The sequence below is a fragment of the Pelophylax lessonae genome (genome assembly GCF_965119305.1).
Source record: "Pelophylax lessonae genome assembly, chromosome: 5".
In the NCBI taxonomy this organism is placed as follows: domain Eukaryota; kingdom Metazoa; phylum Chordata; class Amphibia; order Anura; family Ranidae; genus Pelophylax; species Pelophylax lessonae.
In genome coordinates, this window is record NC_138772.1 from 15,662,781 (window position 1) to 15,684,165 (window position 21,385).

The 21,385-nt window shown below is 45.8% G+C and overlaps 1 protein-coding gene across 1 annotated transcript in view; it reads right to left on the reverse strand.

The window, feature by feature from the left end:
* Positions 1 to 16,805: 16,805 nt before the first annotated feature.
* Positions 16,806 to 21,385, reverse strand: part of LOC309555545 (phospholipase A2 inhibitor gamma subunit B-like) — a gene marked incomplete at both ends in the record, with an annotated part of 43,748 nt that continues 39,168 nt past the window's right edge. The window contains one exon of the mRNA XM_082257610.1: positions 16,806 to 16,972. Within this exon, the coding sequence (XP_082113736.1) occupies positions 16,806 to 16,972 (167 nt within the window). The remainder of the gene's footprint in view (positions 16,973 to 21,385) is intronic.

Below are 21,385 nucleotides of genomic sequence, written 5' to 3' on the forward strand. Positions count from 1 at the left end.
GCCAACTGCTACTAAAACCACACGTATCCCAAAAACGAGGCCAAATACTACTAAAACCACACGTACCACAAAAATGAAGCCAACTGCTATTAAAACCACACGTATCCCAAAAACGAGGCCAACTATTACTAAAACTATACGTACCACAAAAATGAAGCCAACTGCTATTAAAACCACACGTATCCCAAAAACGAGGCCAACTATTACTAAAACCATACGTACCACAAAAATGAAGCCAACTGCTAATAAAACCACACGTATCCCAAAAACTAGGCCAATTGCTACTAAAACCACACAAATTCCAAAAACGGGGCCAACTCCTACTAAAACCACACGTACCACAAAAACAAGGCCAACTACTACTAAAACCACACGTATTCCAAAAACGGGGCCAACTCCTACTAAAACCACACGCACCACAAAAATGAGGCCAACTACTACTAAAACCATACGAGCCACTAAAACGAGGCAAACTACTACTAAGAGTACACCAACCACTAAAACACCTTTAGCTGCAAACCTTGGACTAAAAATTATAGTTCCCACCGAACTCCAACCTACTTCTAATGCCTTAGGAAGGTCCACTAATATAACAAATGCCAATGCTGATTTTGAGAGGAAAATTCTTTTTGATGGTAACAGAGCTGAAAAGATGATCAAAACCACAAGAAGACCAAATGAAAATGGCACAACACCCAACAAGCCACATACGTCGAGGCCAAGCACCAATGAACAGTGCCAGCCGTTCACTGTGCAGTATAACTTTACCTGTCTTTCACTGCCCAATGGCACTTTACATGACCTCCAAGAGAGAGTTTTCAGCATTATGAATAAAACTATCCAGAACATAATGGAGGAAATACAGGTGGTCATTAAAAAGTGATACTTCATCCTAGATGATGATGGCCATTATTCTCTAATGCACCAGCACAATAAAATTTAAAATCGTTAGATACCACAAGCTGCACTTTAAAAAATATTAGCAATAATAAAATTTATAAACTGACTAAGTTGTGTTTTATATGTAAATGTTTTCGGGTATTCTTTCAAATTTTCGTGGTAAGTTTTTTTTTAGAGCACATCTTTATTATTCTTCTTTTATATGTTATTTTTGGTCACATTTTATTGTGGCAAATACATTTTACCAGTTTTTTTTATTTTTTTTTTAACACAAATAAAAATGAACAGCTGAAGAGATTTGGAAAGCTGGGGAAGGATTAGACAGGAAAAACACACCTTTTTTAGCCACTTACCCACTCAGCACTTAATGGACTCCACTGTCTGTTTACACCCAACTACCCTCCGATCCACCAGAGGTGGAGCTCTAAGAGGAAAAGGTGGAGCATAAAGAGGAAGGGGTGGGGTTTACAGATGACAGGGCGGGTATGAAACAGGAAAGGGCGTGGCCTTGACAGGAAGGGGTGGGTCATAGTTAAATTAGGGGGTGCATGAAGTTAGTCAGGCCTAGGGCAGCACAAAACCTAAATACACCACTGCTTAAACCCCCTTCCTAACCGGACCAATTTTCAGCTTTCAGTGCTCTCACATTTTGAATGACAATTACTCAGTCATGCAACACTGTCACCATATGAAATTTCCGTCCTTTTTTTCACACAAACAGAGCTTTCTTTTGGTGGTATTTAATCATAATTGGGTTTTTTATTTTTTGCGCTATAAATGAAAAAAAGACCGAAAATTTTGTAAAAAATTACATTTTTCTTCGTTTCGGTTTTAAATTTTGCAAATTTAGTAATTTTTCTTCATAAATTTTGGCCAAAATTTATACTGCTACATATCTTTAGTAAAAATAACCCAAATAAGTATACATTTTTTGGTCTTTGTGAAGGTTATATAGTCTACAAGCTATGGTACCAATCATTGAAAATTAATCACACCTGATGTACTGAAGGCCTATCTCATTTCTTGAGACCCTAACAAGTCAGGACAGTACAAATATCCCCCAAATGACCCCTTTTTGGAAAGTAGATATTCCAAGGTATTTAGTAAGAGGCATGGTGAGTTTTTTGAAGTTGTATTTTTTCCCACAATTATTTTCAAAATGATGATTTTTTTTAAAAAACAATTTATTTTTCACAAAATGGTCATATTACCAAGTTATTTCTTATACACTGTATAGGCATACTTGCAACTACACCCCAAAATACATTCTGATACTCCTCCTGAGTATGGCGATACCACATGTGTGAGACTTTTCCACAGCCTGACCACATACAGAGGTCTAACATCCAAGGAGTACCTCCAGGCGTTCTAGAAGCAAAAATTACACATATAATTATCTGACGACCTATCACACTTTTGAAGGTCCTGGAGCACCAGGACAATGGAAATGCACACAAAATGACCCCATTTTGGAAAGAAAACACCCCAACACATAATCTAGGAGGCATAATGAGTCTTTTGAACATGTCATTTTTTTCCACAAGTTTTTGGAAAATGTGGAAAGAAACCCAAAACGCATTTTTTTTTTTTTTACACAAAGTTGTCCATTTATAAGACATTTCTAACACATAGCATGTACACAGCAAAAATGACACCCCAAAATACATTCTGCTACTCCTCCTGAGTATGGCGATACCACATGTGTGACACTTTTCCACAGCCAGGCCACATACAGAGGCCCAACATGCAGGGAGCACCGTCATTTCCTGACTTTCCATTACAATTTTGTGAGGCACTGTAGGGCACTGATAAGCATTGTAGTGGCACTGATGTGGCATGGATGTGGCCCGGATGAGCACTGACGTGGCATGGATGTGGCCCGGATGAGCACTGACGTGGAATGGATGTGGCACTGATGAGCACTGATGTGGCACAGAAGAGCACTGACGTGGCATGGATGTGGCACTGATGAGCACTGACGTGAGATGGATGTGGTACTGATGTGAGATGGATGTGGCACTGATGAGCACCCTGACGTGGCATGGATGTGGTACAGATATGCACTGACATGGCATGGATGTGGCACGGATGTGGCATTGATGTGGCACTGACGTGGCATGGATGTGGCATGGATGAGCACTGACGTGGGATTGATGTGGCACGGATGGGGTACTGACGTGGCATGGATGTGGCACGGATGAGCACTGATGTAGCATGGATGAGCACTGACATGGCATGGATGTGGCATGGATGAGCATTGAGGTGGCATTGATGTGGCACGGATGACCACTGACGTGGCACGGATGAGCACTGAAGTGGCATGGGTGTGGCACGGATGACCACTGACGTGGCATGGATGTGGCACGGATGAGCACTGACATGGCATGGATGTGGCACAGATGAGCACTGACGTGGCATTGATGTGGCACGGATGTGGCACTGACGTGGCACGGATGAGCACTGACGTGGCATGGATATGGCACGGATGAACACTGACGTGGCATTGATGTGGCACGGATGAGCACTGATGTGGCATGGATGAGCACTGACATGGCATGGATGTGGCACGGATGAGCATTGACGTGGCATGGATGAGCACAGATGTGGGATGAATGTGGCATGGATGAGCTCTGAGGTGGCATGGGTGGGCACAGATGTGGGATGGATGAGCATGGATATGGCATGGATGAGCACTGAGGTGGGATAGGTGGGCACAGATGTGGCAGTGATGAGGCACAGGTGAGGCATGGATGAGCACGGATGTGGCATGGATGAGCACCTAGGTGGCATGAGTGGGCACGGATGTGGCACAGATGATGCATGGATGATGCATGGATGGGGCACAGATTAGCCTGACACCTGCAATCGTTTCTGCCTGAGAGAGAACGGTCAGCTTTTCTAAACACAGCCGACCGTTCTTCTCTCTGGAATGATCACAGAGCGCCTATGATCCTTCTATATAGGAACACATGTCTCTATGGTCATTTCACAAGCCACGCCCACCCCCACACTTAGAATCACTCCCCTAGGCTCACATTTAACCCTTTGATCACCCACAGTGTTTTTTATTTATTTATTTATTTATTTATTTTTTACCTAATTTTACTTGTTATTTGTTGTTTCTTTTTTTAAAAATTTTTTTCATTTCATGTATTGTCGAAAAAAATGTAATAAAAACATAAATTAAAAAAAAATAAAAAAAGATCACTCACAGTGTTATATAAATATGTTATATATAAATATATTATAAAATATAAATATTATATTAATAATAAATATATTATAAAATATAAAATATATTATAAAATATATACATATAATATATATAATATATATTAATAATATAACTTATAATTTATAATATTTGATATTTTTCTGATACTAAGGTGATACAGTGTAATCCTCTCAGATTACGTTGTATCACCTCCTTTTTATGTGTGTGTGTTTTGTGCAACTTTTGAATTTCCCTCCCAGTTCCGCTCCCATGCACCATTGCTGCTGTAGGGAACGGAACCAGGAAGTCATCAGATCGATGGACGGCGCGGCGGGGATCTCTGCGGCGATCACAGCAATGGGAGATCATCGCTGGATCGCCAGTAGAAGGTAAGGAACCCCGCTGCACGGCTCTGCACATCTACCCCCAGCGTGACTCGGCAATACCGATCCTAGCATGAAAAAACCACCCGAGTCACTCTCGGGGGTTACCGCTAAGGCAGTTAACCAAAAATATGTAGCAGAAAACAAATTGGCCTAAAATGTAAAAAAAATTTAGATTTTTACATTTTTTTTTTCGGGAATGTTATATAGCAGAATGTGAAAAATATATATATATATATATATATATTTTTTTTTTTCACAATTGTCGCTCTTTTTCTGTTTATAGCGCAAAAAATAAAAAAATCGCACAGGTGATCAAATACCACCAAAAGAAAGCTCTGTTTGTTAGAAAAAAAGGACGTCAATTTTATTTAGGTACAGCGTCGCAAAAATAACGCAGTGCCGAATAGCAAAATATGGCCTGGTCATTAGGGGGGGGGGGGGGGGGGAATCTTCCGGTCCTGAAGTGGTTAAAATCCCTGCAATGTTCAGAGATCACCCCGAGGGGAACTCCAACAAAAGTGGAGTTACACTTTAAGGTTTTTCACCTAAATGCATTCTATGCTTACTGCGGCAAAGTGGCTCTATTGCCCGAAATCACGTACCTGTAAGTCATTACGTGCGATAGCTACTAGGTGGCGTGCATGTGCCTGCCGGCGGCGCGATCGCACGCTGTTTGGACAGAGGGGGAGTCCACCGCCCACCATCGATCGATACCGAGAGAGGCAGAACGCTGGTCTGTCTATGTAAACAAGGCAGATCGCCATGCTAACCAGAAACACAGATCTTTGTCTTCCCCAGTCAGAGCACCTCCCCCACAAATTTAATTTGGGTACAGCGTCGCATGACCGCGCAGTTGTCCGTTAACCATTTAGGCCCCAGGCCTATTTCTGACACTTTTTGTTTAAATCAGTATTTTTTCCTGGAAAACTACTTAGAACCCCCCAAACATTATATATATATATATATTTTTAGCAAAGACTCTGGAGAATAAAATGGCGGTCATTGCAATATTTTTTGTCACGCAGTATTTGCGCAGCGGTCTTTCAAACGCCATTTTTTTGGAAAAATTACGAAAAATCACATTTCACTGCATTTTTAAAAAAAACTAAACAGTAAAGTTAGCCCATTATTTTTGTACATTGTGAATGATGATGTCACGCCAAGTAAATAGATACCCAACATGTTACGGTTTAAAATTGCGCACACCCGTGGGATGGCGACAAACTACGGTCAATAGAGATCTCAATAGGCAACACTTTAAAAAAATGTAACGGTTACCAGTTTAGAGTTAAAGTGTAGCTCTTTTTTTTTAATTATTGCTCTCGCTCTGGCGATCGCGGCGATACCTCACATGTGTGGTTTGAACAGCGATTTAATTCGCAGGTCGACTTCCGTATACGTTTTCTTTCGTGCACGAGCTAACGGCGACGGGGGCGGCTAAAAAATTTTTTTTTTCCTATTTTATTTCTTTTTTTAACTTTATCACAGGTTTAAAAAAAAAAATCTGATCACTTTTATTGCTGTCACAAGCAATGTAAACATCCCTTGTGACAGCAATATGCAGTGACAGGTACTCTTTATGGAGGGATCGAGGGTCTAAAAGACCCCAAACCCCTCCACTACACTTCCCTGTACTCAAAATGCCAAAAACTGCATTTTTGAATACACTCGTTTTTTTAATCTGCCGCCTTTAGCAGCCGAGTAACCCATACGTGACGTCATGGACGCCGCCTCCGGGTTACGCAATCGGAGACCCGATCAAAGCCGCTTTCGGCTTAGATCAGGACTCCATCCAGACGGTGGATGTGCCGGCTGGTTGCTCGGGTCTCCCGGTGGGACGGGAGACCCAGACAGAACGGCGGAAGGTGGCGGGAGGGGGGGGGTTGTCCCCTCCCGCTCGCCTGGGTAACGATCGAGAGGCTCCCGAGCCGCATCTGTCCTTACCGCTGGAAAGCTGACCGCCGGCTCTAAACAACGGTACCGGGGTGACACCTCTAGCTAGAAGCATCACCCCGGTACAACCCTGCGAAGTCAGCCGACGTAAATATACGTTACTTTGCGGTGGTTACATTAACACAGTGCCGAATCGCAAAATATGGCCTGGTCAGGAATGGGGTAAAATCTTCCGGTCTTAAAGCGGTTAAAAATACGCTCATTGAGGATTTTTTTGTCAAAGACATGTAGCTAAATACATTTTGGCCTAAATAAATTACATAAATTGAATATATTGGATATTTTTTAACTGTCAAAGTAGAAAATGTCAATTTTTTCGCAAAATTTTCCCTTTTTTTTATTAACCACTTCAATACAGGGCACTTTCCTCCCTTCCTGGCCAATTTTCCCCTTTTAGCGCTGTTGCATTTTGAAAGACAATTGCGCGGTCATGCAGCACTGTACCTACACCAAATTTATGTCATTTTCCCCCCACAAATAGAGCTTTCTTTAGGTGGTATTTGATCACCGCACATTTTTTTCCTTTTTGCTAAACAAATAAAAAAAGACCGAAAAGTTTGAAAAAAAAAAAAAAAGTTTTTTTGTTTATGTTATACAATTTTGTAAATAAATATGTTTTTTCCTGCACTGATGAACACTGATGAGACTACACTGACAGGCACTGATGAGGAGGCACTGATGGAGTGGCACTGATGGGGTAGCACTGATAGGCGGCACTGATAGGCGGCACTGATATGTGTCACTGATAGGTAGCACAGATATGCAGCATTGGTGGGCACTGATAGGCGGCACTGCTGGGCACTGATAGGCGGCATTGATGGGCACTGATAGGTGGCACTGACGGGCACTGATAGGTGGCACTGACGGGCACTAATGGGCACTGATAGGCGGCACTGGTGGGCACTGATGGACACTGACAGGCGGCACTGATCAGCACTGACGGGCGGCACTGATGGGCACTAATGGGCACTGGTGGGCGACACTAAAAGATGGCAATGATGGGCACTTGTGGGCAGCACTGTTGGGGGGGCACTGGCGGGCAGCACTGATGGGGAGGGCAATGGGGGGCTCCCTGTAGTGGGCATCCCTGGTGGTTCTAGTGAAATCCCCCCCCGAGGGTCTGCACTGGTAATCAATGATCTGATTACCAGTGCTGACCCCCCCCCCCCCGTCAGGGGAGCCGCCGATCGGCGCTCCTTTACTCGTGCCTGTCAGGCACGAACTAAGGAAAGCCGATCAACGGCTGTTCCTGTTTACTATGTGACCAGCCGTGATTGGACACGGCTGATCACATGGTAAAGAGCTACGTCAGTAGTCTCTTTACCGAGATCGGAGATGCAGGGTGTCAGGCTGACACCTCGCATCACCGATCGCCGCTCTGCGCGCCCCCGTCATATGACGTCCAGTCAGGATAATACAACCACATTCCCGCCGTCAATTGCCTATAGGGCGGGCGGGAAGTGGTTAATATTGCAAAAAATGAAAAGCGCAGAGGTGATCAAATACCACCAAAAGGAAGCTCTGTTTGTGGGAAAAAAAGGACGTAAATTTCATTCGGTACAGCATTGCATGACTGCGCAATTGTCAGTTAAAGTCACGCAGTGCCGAGTTGAAAAAAGTGGCCTGGACGTAAAGCAGGAAAATCCTCCGGTCCTAAAGTGGTTAATTGATGAAGAAATTAGATTTTTTAAATTTTTTTTTATTAGATGTGTTTTATAGCAGAAATTGAAAAATATAGTTTTTTTTTCTTTTCAAAATTGTCGCTCTTTTTTGTTTATAGCGCCAAAAAATAAAAACCGTAGAGGTGATCAAATACCACCAAACGAAAGCTCAATTTGTGGGGAAAAAAGGACGTAAATTTTATTTAGGTACAGCGTCGCACGACTGCGCAATTGTCAGTTAAATAAAAATAGCGCAGTGCCGTATCGCAAAAAATGGCCTGGTCATAAAGGGGGTAAATCCTCCGGGGCTGAAGTGGTTTCGATGAAAAACCTTCTGTGCTGACGACCCCCCCCCCTTTTCCTTAACTGATCCGATCCAGCAATGTGCACAAGCAAAGCGTATGTATGCCACGCTGTTCAGATTCTGTTTTTGGTTGTAACATGACAAGATGTGGAAAATGTCAAGGGGTATGAATACTTTTTCAAGGCACTTTATGTGCAATATAGTATCCATTATTCAAGTGGACAAATTTGTAAATAAAATATAACAAAAACAGTGATATGTCTCTCAAAAAATTGTAGTAAAATGTCCTTAATAATAAAGTATCCTTAATAATATAGGTGTCCAGTCAGAATCAAAGTGCAAAAAATTGAAGTGCTCTATAAGAAATGACTCGTGCCCAATAGGCCTCCACCGCATGGCTGAAATGCAGGCTCACCAGACTTAATCGCTGTCTATATTATAAGATAGCAATTATGGCCTCAGGTAGGGGTATCTTTCCTCTCGGACTGTAATGGATCTCCGTAACGTACAAACAGAGGGTAAACAGGGATGTCTCAGCCAGCCACACCAGATAAATCAACCAAGGCATGAAAAAATGCTCATAGTGTAGTATTTATTGGAAACCAACAAAAATTAAAATAGAATAAAAACAAGCTAAAAAGCATTATCTAAATCTTGAAAATGCCAGAAACAACAGACTGGCAGTAGATAAAACAAAAGGTCCAATAAAGTGTAAGAAGAAACTGACCGTGCAAAAATACACTTACATCTGATGCCGCCAACCTAAACATCACCAAGCTCTGGTGATAGGCCTAAGGTCCATTCTATGTTTAGGTTGGCGGCCCCAGATGTAAGTGTATTTTTGCACGGTCAGTTTCTTATTGCACTTTATTGGACCTTTTGTTTTACCTAGTCCCTTACTAGTTCTTACGCGTTTCGTCACTCATTGACGTCATCAGATGCTATTGGTCAGACATACTACACTATTCTGGCTTGTTCTTCCTTTGAGGTGATTTGTCCATGTTTACATGGTTTTTATATTTGCATTGGCGCTGCCTCTATATTTTTTACAATTTTTTAGTTATATTTTATTTACAAATATGAACACTATATTGCATATATATTTTCATTTATTTCATGTTGGACACTTTATTGTGATGCAATAATTATTAGTGCCAAATTTCTCCGCTGCACTATCGCAGTCCCAACATAAATCGCTGATCGCCACCCATACCAGTATAAAAAAAAAGAAATTCCAGTATATATACCATAGTTTTTAGATGCTATAACTTTCACACAAACCAATAATATAAACTTATTGGAACATTTTTTTTTTTTTTTAACCAAAGGCATGTAGCAGAATACATTTTGGTCCGAATTAATAAAGAAATTAGTATTTTATTTTTTTTTAATATGTTTTATAACAGAAAATAGAAAAAAAAAGTTTTTTTTTTTTTATTTTTTATTTTTTACAAAATTTACGGTCTTTTTTCTTTTTTGGAATAAAAAAAAACAAAAAAAAACACCGTGGTCATCAAATACCACCAAAAGAAAACTATTTGTGTAAAAAAAGATTATATAAATTTATTTTGAGAACAGTGTTGTGTGACTGTGCAATTGCCTGTTAACCACTTTACCACCGGAGGATTTTGCTGTCTTACGTCCAGGCCACTTTTTGCGATTCGGCACTGTGCGAATTTAACTGACAATTGCGCGGTCATGCAACGCCGTACCCAAACTAAATGTATGTCCTTTTTTTCCCCACAAACAGAGCTTTCTTTTGGTGGTATTTGATCACCTCTGCGCTTTTTATTTTTTGCGATATTAATAAAAAAATGCAAAAATTTTGAAAAAATAACAATATTTTTCTACTTTGACAGTTAAAAAATATCCAATATATTCAATTTTTGTCATATATTTAGGACAAAATGTATTTAGCTATATGTCTTTGACAAAAAAATTCTCAATGAGTGTATTTTTAACCGCTTTAAGACCGGAAGATTTTACCCCATTCCTGACCAGGCCATATTTTTTGATTCGGCACTGCGTTACTTTAATGGACAATTGCGCGGTCGATGCTGTACCCACATTAAATGTATGTCCTTTTTTCCCCCACAAACAGAGCTTTCTTTTGGTGGTATTTGATCACCTGTGCAATTTTTACTTTTTGCGCTATAAACAAAAAAAGAGCGACAATTTTGAAAAAATAACAATATTTTTCACATTTTTTTATATGAAATTCTCCCCCAAAAATGTAAAAATCAACATTTTTTAACATTTTAGGCCAATTTGTTTTCTGCTACATATTTTTGGTAAAAAAAAATCGCAACAAGCCTATTTTGATTGGTTTGCGCAAAAGTTATTGCAGCTACTAACTACGGGAAATTTATGTAATTTTTATTGTTTTTTTTTTTTAACGAGTAATGGCGGCGATCTGCGATTTTTTTTTGCGGGACTGCGACCTTACGGCGGACAGATCGGACCCTTGACTGACATTTTTGACACTTTTGGGGGTACCAGTGACATTACTACAGTAATCAGTGCTATAAATATGCACTGGTATTGTAAAAATGACACTGGCAGGGAAGGGGTTAACTTTTATTGGTGATTAAGGGGTTAATGTATGCCTGGTGCTTACTAAAGTGTGTGGGGGGAGGGGATTGTGTGACACAGGGACAGATCGCAGGTTCAGCTATGCTGAATCCTGCAATCTGTCCCTTCCTGTCACTTAGGAGATCCGCCCGCTTTGTTTACACAAGTGGGCGGATTTCCACACTCGATCCCCGACGATCACCGCCTTTCTTCCCCTGGCCCGACTCCCGCTGTGACTGAAAACAGCGGGAGGGAGCCTACGCCAGCGCGTGCGCGCCGCCCACAAGGGGAGGAGTCCAGCGACGTAGGTCTACGTCGCTGGACGTTATCGAGCCACTTTGCCGCAGTACGCTCCATGTGAGCAGTCGGCAAGTGGTTAAAGTAATGCAGTGCTAAATAGCAAAAAATGACCTGGCCATGAAGGGGGTAAAACCTTCCGGAGGTCAAGTGGATAAAATAAAGTATTGTTTAAAAGATTGTATTTATAATTAACTGTAAAATGTTCTCTTACAGAAAATAATGAATTTATAAGTGCATATGGAGTCTGTCAACCATGTCATGGCCAATTTTGCCCAATTTTTTTTGAAGGCTAAATTGGTAATTTTATGGTCAAGTCAGTTTTAACAAAACCACATCCAGAAACATTATAAAGGAAAAAAATATGGTGAAAAAAACACTTGCTGGTTTATCCAATAATTTTATCCATCAAATGTGGACCTATCAGGGGAAGGAGGGGGAGGGGGGGCTTTGCTATATACATTGTGCTAGAAGGTGCTTATCCTTATTTTAGGAAATTGGGATGTAGCGACGCTTGGGGATGATTGATATGCAGGTTTTCTTTGCAAGAGGGTCTGCATTGACGATCTTCAGTTAGAGGAATTGGCTTACTTTCCAAGGCCTATTGGCAAGGGACTGCACAAGTATTCAACAGAATTTTCTGGGGCCCCAGTAGAGTGGTTGCAGTCCAGGTCTGTTAGAGGCTGACTACCCACATGACCCAAACACAATGTTGTCATGGTGGTGAGACAGACCGGAGACCTGTCACTGCGTCATGACAACCACGAGTCCATTGCCTAAGCCATAATTATCTTGTTTACCTGGTATAGGCCACTGGAATAATGAGGATCAGCACTCTTCTTGCTGGAACATTGCGTTACTTAGGTAAAATGCTTCACAACAGTTCATACAGCATTGTGTTTAGTAGTGCAAAGCAAAATAACTTGTAAAATCCATCATCTCATGGTTTCATCAGATATGGTTGTGTCATGGTCATGGGTCAGGCTTGGAGACCAGGAGCTATAGCAGTAGAGAGACTCCCACTGACCAGCAGGATAGGTATACAAGCAGGTCACCCTGGCGGAAGAGGCAGGCTCACCCAAGGTGCGGACTCTAAGCACTAACCCATTATTCACCAGAGATCCTCATGGTGCAGATACATTTTGCTGTTTGTTAGTACCATGTCGCAGTCCTCCAGGAGGAGAGCAAGCCGGGGTCCAGTAGCAGATGTAGCAGGTAGGGATCAGACAGAAGCGTAGTCAGTAAATAAGCCAAGGTGGGTAATAAGTGGTTGCAGGTTGGGATGAAGCAGAAGTGTAGTTGAGGAACAAGCCAAATGTTGGTAACGAGTGTTAGTGGAGATACGGAATGACGAGAGAAAGATATTGGCTGGAGAGAGCACAATAATCTGGCAAACAGGAATTGCAAAGACATGGCTTAAATATAAAGTTCATGGGAGGAGCAAAGCATTCAAGGATCACTAGAAACAAAGTGGGAAGGGCAGTGTGAAGGGGGGCAGTATGACGGGGGAGCAGTGAGACAGGTGGAGGGTGTTATGACAGGGGGCAGTGTTACAGTTGAGGAGGCAGTATGACAGGGGGGGCAGTGTGAAGGGGGGGCAGTATGACTGGGGGGCAGTGTTACAGTTGGGGAGGCAGTATGACAGAAGGGAACGGGTGATGGGTGAGCAATGTGGCAGGTGGGGGGCAGTATGATGGGGCAGTGTGACAGATGGGGGGAAGTATGATGGAGGGCAGTGAGACAGGTGGAGGGTATTATGACAGGGGGACAGTGTGAAGGGTGGGCTGTGTGACAGGTAGGGGGCAGTGTAATGGGGCAGCGTGACAGATGGGGGGAAGTATGATGGGGAGCAGTGAGACAGGTGGAGGGTATTATGACAGGGGGCAGTGTTACAGGTGGGGAGGCAGTAAAACAGGGGGAACAGAGTGAAGGGGGCAGTATGACAGGGGGCAGTGTGACATGTGGGGAGGCAGTATGACAAGGGGGACAGTGTGACAGGTGGGGCAGTGTGACAGATTGGGGGAAGTATGATGGGGGCAATGTGACAGGAGGAGGGGCATTGTGACAGGAGGGGAAGCAGTATGACAGGGGGAGGCAGTGTGGCAGTGGGGGGGGGGCAGTATGACAGGGGGCAGTGTGACAAGAGAGGGGCAGTATAATGGGGCAGTATGACAGGAGGGGGGCAGTGTGGCAAGGGAGCAGTATGATAGGTGGGGGGCAGTATGACAGAGGGGGCAGTGAGACAGATGGGGCAGTGTGAGAGAAGGGGGAGAAGTATGGCAGGGGGAGGCAGTGTGGCAGCAGGGAGGGGCAGTATGACAGGGGGGCAGTGTGACAGGAGAGGGGCAGTATAATGGGGGCAGTGTGACAGGAGGGGGGCAGTGTGGCAGGGGGAGCAGTATAACAGGTGCAGGGCAGTATGGCAGAGGGAGCAGTGAGACAGATGGGACAGTGTGAGAGAGGGGGAGCAGTATGACAGGTGGCTGCAGTGTGACAGGAGGAGGGGCAGTGTGACAGGTGTGGAAGCAGTATGACAGGGGAAAACAGTGTGGCAGCAGGGGGCAGTGTGACAGGAGAGGGGCAGTATAATAGGGGGGCAGTGTGACAGGAGGGGGGGCAGTGTGGCGGGGGGAGCAGTGTGACAGAGGTGGAGGCAGTGTGACAGAAGGAGGGACAGTGTGACATGAGGGGAAGCAGTAGGACAGGGGGAGGCAGTGTGGCAGCAGGGGGGGCAGTATGACAGGGGGGCAGTGTGACAGGAGAGGGGCAGTGTGACAGGAGAGGGGGCCAGTGTGGCAGGCAGCGCAATATGACAGAGGGGGCAGTGAGACAGATGGGGCAGTGTGAGAGAAGGTGTAGCAGTATGACAGGTGGAGGCAGTGTGACAGGTGGGGGGGGCATTATGACAGGGGGCAGTGTGACATGGTAGGGAGGCAGTATGACAGGGGGGACAGTGTGATGGGCAGGCAGTCTGACAGGTGGGGGGTATTATGACAGGGGGCAGTGTTACAGGTGGGGAGGCAGTATGACAGGGGGGGGCAGTGTGATGGGCAAGCAGTGTGACAGGTGGGGGGCAGTATGATGGGGGCAGTGTGACAGATGGAGGGGAAGTATGATATCTGTCCTGGGTATTTTCAGTCTCAAGATCAGAAGATCAGGAGTGATCACTTCTCAGATTCATACATTGTTTGTGGACTATAACTTTCCTACAGACTAAATAATATAAACTAATTAGGGTTATTTTCACCAAAGAAATGTAGCAAAATGCATTTTGGCCTAAATTTATAAAGAAAGATTATTTATTTGCAAAACTGTATACCAGAAACAAAGAAAAACACATTTTTGTCACAATTTTCAGTCTTTATTCGTTTATTTAGCAAAAAACAAACAAACAAAAAAAAAATAAAAACCCCAGTGGTGACAACAGAAAGCTCTATTTGTGTTGAAGAAAATGATAAAAATTTCCTCTGGGTACAGTGTTGCATGATCGGGGTGCTGTGGCCTAGATGGCAATATGTTTCGGGTGTGGCCTAGATGGAGCTGCGCTGAAACCGCTTCCACTTGTCTGACATTCGGGCTCTGTTTGGAGTGCGGGGTTTGGTCTTTCTTCATTTCCGCGCTTGCATATTTAGCCGGGACGGGCTTTTCCACACCGTCACCTTTTCAGTGTGAGTCACCCGGAGCCATTTGGGATAGGGACCTGTAGCACCCCAAGTTTTCTAATTTTATGGTCACAGATATTACTTTCAAAAAGTAGCAGTGACATCATCACTGTGTTGCACATAGCTTGTGCAGAGATCAGAGCCGTGGGAGGGACATATCAGGCTCCACCCACTACAGGCTGCCTGCAGGAAACTACAGGAGGAGGTGGGAACATAACCAGTCACCCTGCAGAAGTAGAGGGAGAGAGCAGAGCTGTATGAGGGCCCTAGCAGGCTCCACCCACTACAGGCTGCCTGCAGACAACTGCAGAAGGGGGTGGAGACAAGACCAGTCACCCTGCACAAGGGGAGAGAGCAGAGTAGTGGGAGGGGCCCAGCAGGCTCCACCCACTACAGGCTGCCTGCAGACAACTGCAGAAGGGGGTGGAGACAAGACCAGTCACCCTGCACAAGGGGAGAGAGCAGAGTAGAGGGAGGGGCCCAGCAGGCTCCACCCACTACAGGCTGCCTGCAGACAACTGCAGAAGGGGGTGGAGACAAGACCAGTCACCCTGCACAAGGGGACAGAGCAGAACTGTGGGAGGGGCCGAGCAGGCCCCACCCATTACAGGCTGCCTGCAGACAACTGCAGAAGAGGGTGGAGACAAGACAAGTCACCCTGCACAACGGGTGAGAGCAGAGTAGTGGGAGGGGCCCAGCAGGCTCCACCCACTACAGGCTGCCTGCAGACAACTGCAGAAGGGGGTGGAGACAAGACCAGTCACTCTGCACAAGAGGAGAGAGCAGAGCTGTGGGAGGGGCCCAGCAGGCCCCACCTACTACAGGCTGCCTGCAGAAAACCACAGGAGGGGCGGAGAAAAGACTAGTCACCCTGCACAAGAGAAGAGAGCAGAGCTGTGGGAGGGCCCCAGCAGGCTCCACCTGCTACAAGCTGCCTGTAGGAAACTAAAGGAGGGGGTGGAGACATAACCAGTCACCCTGTACAAAAAGAGAGAGAGAGAGAACGGTGGGAGGGGCCCAGCAGGCTCCACCCACGTCCGGCCACCTGCAGGAAACTACAGGAGGGGGCGGAGACAATACCAGTCACCCTTCACAAAGAGAGAGAGCAGAGCTGTAGGAGGGGTTCAGCAGGCTCCACCTACTACAGGCTGCCTGCAGGAAACTACAGGAGGGGGCGGAGACAAGACTAGTTACCCTGCACAAGGAGAAAGCACCGGTCTTTAAAGTCTCACACTGGATTACTGCACAGATCTGTGAGAAATACATAACAAGGGGTCTATTTATAAAAACTTTGCTACATGAATGTCTCAGCATTAGCACAGCTGTTACAGGATAATCCTCATCAATTTATTGAATACATGTGTTTCCTATTCACGAATAATCCCCATAATGTGTTTATTAAGTGTATTTCCTCTGATCATCAGCTCCATCTGGTGGTTATAATGGTTTATTTTCCTAATTACTATATTTAAGGGTCATACTGTATTAATTCCACTAGATGGAGCTGACGATCTGAGGAAATACACTTATGAAACAAATTATTGGGAATATTCAAGATGGCTGTGCGCATTTTTTTTTTTTCTTCTTTAAATTGACCCCCAAGGTTCAAGTAAGACACATGCCTCTTGGATTTAAACAATACAATACAAAACAATACAGTATATCTTTATCCTGAAGTTCACAGAATGTTTTGACTATACATACAATTTAAATTGTATTGTTGTCATTTTGCTCATCCAATAAACGAGGGTGAATCCAGACATGAGAATTTTTTATAAGCACGTCCCATGGTCCCTATGAATTGTATGCGGAGGTGAGCGCCAAATAATTCCAACATGGCGGACGCTATCGGGGGACTCAGCACAGATAAATAACCACGAGGAAGGCAGCGATGGATAGCCAGGACGTGATCTGAGAACTATGATTATTGGAACATCCCCCATAGCACTGCGTCTTTATAGCATCATGGCCGAGGTCCAGATCACAGGCCGTCCGTGTCGCGCATCCCGCCATGGCGAGGGAGCCTGTGGAGAGACATAGGAGAAGTGCAGATTTTGATATAATAACATTTAGATACATTTTGATTCAATTAGATACATTTAAAAAAGCAACTATAGTCAATACATGTAATGTCTATTGTATACTGATAAATGGGGCTCATTCACATAGCGGCCTCATCAGTCACTTTCAGGCACTCCAATCTGAACGTTCCCTTTGTATCGGCTCCTCTCCTGGACTGAGTGCCGGTTCACACATATGTGATGTCAGACATCGCATGCAATTCGGAACGCACTGCTGTGCAAATCCCATGTGATGTCTGTGCAATGCGAATTCAGTCATGCAGATTGTATGGCTGAATTTGCATCGGATTCGGACACAACTCCCAGAATGGGATCGCATGGGTGTTCACACCTTTGCGATCCGATTCCTGTCCGAACTGACAGTTTGCACAGCGATATGCAAACTGATCTGGGGGTGTCTTTAACTTTGTATTGACACCCCCAGCGATTTGCATATGGCAGTGTGAGCTGCCTGTGAGTTGAGTGCGATGAGGGAACCCGCAGTGGATTCGCAGGTATCCTGCACCGCATATATGTGAACCTGGACTGAAACGGCTTCCTCTGATTTCACCGCACACTGCGAGCGTCTGACCATGTGCATTAGAAGCTGCAGCAAGTCACTTAGAGCCCCGCCCAGGGCCGGGACAAGGGGTGGGCAGGAGGGAACAGCTGATGTGAGGTTGAAGGACACCGCAAGGAGATTGGGGGGGGGGGATTTATGTTGGAAAGGAGAATTTGGGGGCGGCAGGGGGTATTATTATAGGGGGGTGTGCTAAGAGTGTTGATTTGATGGATTTGTGTTGGGAGGGGGAATGGTGTGTAGAAGATTTGTGCTAGGAGGGGGGATTTGGAGTGGGGGGGGTGTGTACTAGGAGGGGAAATGTTAGGGGTAGAGGATTTGTGCAAGAAATTGTTATTTTTTTGGAGGGGGCATTTGAGTTGGGGGATGGGCAAAAATTTGTTCTGGGAGGGGGGGGGGGGAACTTCAGCAGGGGGGCGGATTTGTACTGGGAGGAGGGGGGATGGGGGGTAGAAGTTTTGTGCTAGGAGGGGATATTTGTGCTGGGGGTGAGATTTGGAGCGGGGGGGATGTGTACTATGAGGGGAAATGTTAGGGGTAGCGGATGGGCAAAACATTTTTCTGGGAGGGGGGGAAATTCAGCAGGGGGGTGGATTTGTACTGGGAGGAGGGGGGATGGGGGTAGAAGTTTTGTGCTAGGAGGGGGTATTTGTGCTAGGAGGGGGTATTTGTGCTGGGAGGGGGTATTTGTGCTGGGAGGGGGGATTTGTGGTGGGAGGGGGGATTTGGAGTGGGGGGAGGGTTGTACTAGGAGGGGAAATGTTAGGGGTAGAGGATTTGTGCAAGGAGTAGTTATTTTTTTTGAGGGGGCATTTGACGTGGGGGATTTGGGGGCGATGGGCAAAATTTTTTTCTGGGAGGGGGGACTTCAGCAGGGGGGTGGATTTGTACTGGGAGGAGGGGGGGATGGGGAGTAGAAGTTTTGTGCTAGGAGGGGATATTTGTGCTGGGGGGGGATTTGGAGCGGGGGGGATGAGTACTGTGAGGGGAAATGTTAGGGGTAGAGGATTTGTGCAAGGAGTAGTTATTTTTTGGAGGGGGCATTTGAGGTGGGGGATTTGGGGATGGGCAAAAATTTGTTTTGGGAGGGGGGGGGGACTTCAGCAGGGGGGTGGATTTGTACTGGGAGGAGGGGGGATGGGGAGTAGAAGTTTTGTGCTAGGAGGGGAGATTTGCGCGGGGGGGGGGGGGATTTTGAGTGCAGGGGGGGGGGATTTTGAGTGCGGGGGGGGGGGTATGTGTACTAGGAGGAAAAAAGTTAGGGGTAGAGGATTTGTGCAAGGAGTAGTTATTTTTTGGAGGGGGCATTTGAGGTGGAAGATGTATGAGCATTATGTGCCAGCCAAAATCCCCCCACAAGAACACTGAGCACTAATCTGTATGCTTACCCCTAAGCATAAATCCTCCCTCCTCCCTATACAAACCCACCCCCCCCTGCTGAAATCCCCCCTCTCAGCACAAATTTTTGCCCCCCATCCCAAAACAAAAACCTTCCTACCACAATTCCTCTACCCCTAAGATTTACCCTTCTAGTACACATCTTCTCCCCCCTACTTCAAATCCCCCAAATCCCTCCTCCTAGAACAAATCTTCCTCACCCTGACCCTCCTCCCAACACAAATCCCCCTAGATCACCACTCTTAGTGCACCCCCCCCCCCCCATTTCCTCTCCTAGAACAATATTTATCCCCCAAAATTCCCCCTTCCATAATAAATTCCTTCCCCCCAGTGGCGTACCAATGGGGGGGGGGGCGGGGGTGCGGCCCGCCCCGGGTGCCACTCACTGGGGGGTGTCAGCCGGTGTCCTGCCCGGTGTGTTTAGAGTCAGACAGATCCCGCAGTGTGAAGGCAGCTCCTTCAGTCCGTGCTGCTAGTGGGGGCGGAGCCACGGCGGGAATAAGGGGGCGGAGCCGCGGCGGGAATAAGGGGCGGAGCCACGGCGGGAATAAGGGGCAGAGCCTCGGCGGGAAGAAGGTGAGTGCCCATTGCAAAAGTGTGTGCTGGATAGGAGGGGGATGGGGCAGCTGCATATAGAGGAATTGATCTTTCTCTATTCTTCCTGCAGCTTCCTGCTGAATAACTGATTCTCCTCCTCTCCCTCCTGCAGGAAGAATAGGGAAAGATCAATTCATCTATATGCAGCTGCCCCATCCCCCTCCTATACAACTTCTTTTGCTGGCCCCCCAAAGTTCTTAACCTCCTCCAGTGCTCCTAATCCCTCCCTCAGTGCTTTTAGCCCCACCCCCAGTGCACTAGACCCCCCCTGTTCTTTAGCCCCCCCCCCATGCTCTTCAACTCCCCACAGTGCTTTCTCCCTCCCCCCTAAGTGCTCCCCGTCCCCCCAGTGCTCTCCACCCCCCTGGTTTTCCCTGCTCGCCCCCCAAGTGCTCCCTGTCCCCCACAGTGCAATCCACCCCCTGCACCTTCCAACCCCCCTACAATGCTTTCCAAACCCCCTATTAATTCTCTCCAGTTCCCCCCCCCCCCCCCCACCGTGCCCTTCAGCACCTCCAGTGCTCTCTGCTTCGTCTGTGCTCTCCGGCCCCCCTAGTGCTCTTCTATCTTCTATCATGTCCTCAGCCTCTGACCATCTCCTGTATCATGTCCTCAGTCTCTGACCATCTCCTGTATCATATCTGCAGTCTCTGACCATCTCTTGTATCATGTCCTCAGTCTCTGACCATCTCCTGTATCATTTCTGCAGTCTCTGACCATCTCCTGTATCATGTCCTCAGTCTCTGACCATCTCCTGTATCATATCTGCAGTCTCTGACCATCTCTTGTATCATGTCCTCAGTCTCTGACCATCTCCTGTATCATTTCTGCAGTCTCTGACCATCTCTTGTATCATGTCCTCAGTCTCTGACCATCTCCTGTATCATATCTGCAGTCTCTGACCATCTCTTGTATCATGTCCTCAGTCTCTGACCATCTCCTGTATCATTTCTGCAGTCTCTGACCATCTCCTGTATCATGTCCTCAGTCTCTGACCATCTACTGTATCATGTCCTCAGTCTCTGACCATCTCCTGTATCATGTCCTCAGTCTCTGACCATCTCCTGTATCATGTCCTCAGTCTCTGACCATCTCTTGTATCATGTCCTCAGTCTCTGACCATCTCCTGTATCATATCTGCAGTCTCTGACCATCTCTTGTATCATGTCCTCAGTCTCTGACCATCTCCTGTATCATTTCTGCAGTCTCTGACCATCTCCTGTATCATGTCCTCAGTCTCTGACCATCTCTTGTATCATGTCTGCAGTCTCTGACCATCTCCTGTATCATGTCCTCAGTCTCTGACCATCTACTGTATCATGTCCTCAGTCTCTGACCATCTCCTGTATCATGTCTGCAGTCTCTGACCATCTCCTGTATCATGTCCTCAGTCTCTGACCATCTCCTGTATCATGTCCTCAGTCTCTGACCATCTACTGTATCATGTCTGCAGTCTCTGACCATCTCTTGTATCATGTCCTCAGTCTCTGACCATCTACTGTATCATGTCTGCAGTCTCTGACCATCTCTTGTATCATGTCTGCAGTCTCTGGCCATCTCCTGTGTATCATGTCTGCAGTCTCTGATCATCTCCTGTATCATGTCCTCAGTCTCTGACCATCTCTTGTATCATGTCTGCAGTCTCTGACCATCTACTGTATCATGTCTGCAGTCTCTTACCATCTCCTGTATCATGTCCTCAGTCTCTGACCATCTCCTGTATCATGTCCTCAGTCTCTGACCATCTCCTGTATCATGTCCTCAGTCTCTGACCATCTCCTGTATCATGTCTGCAGTCTCTG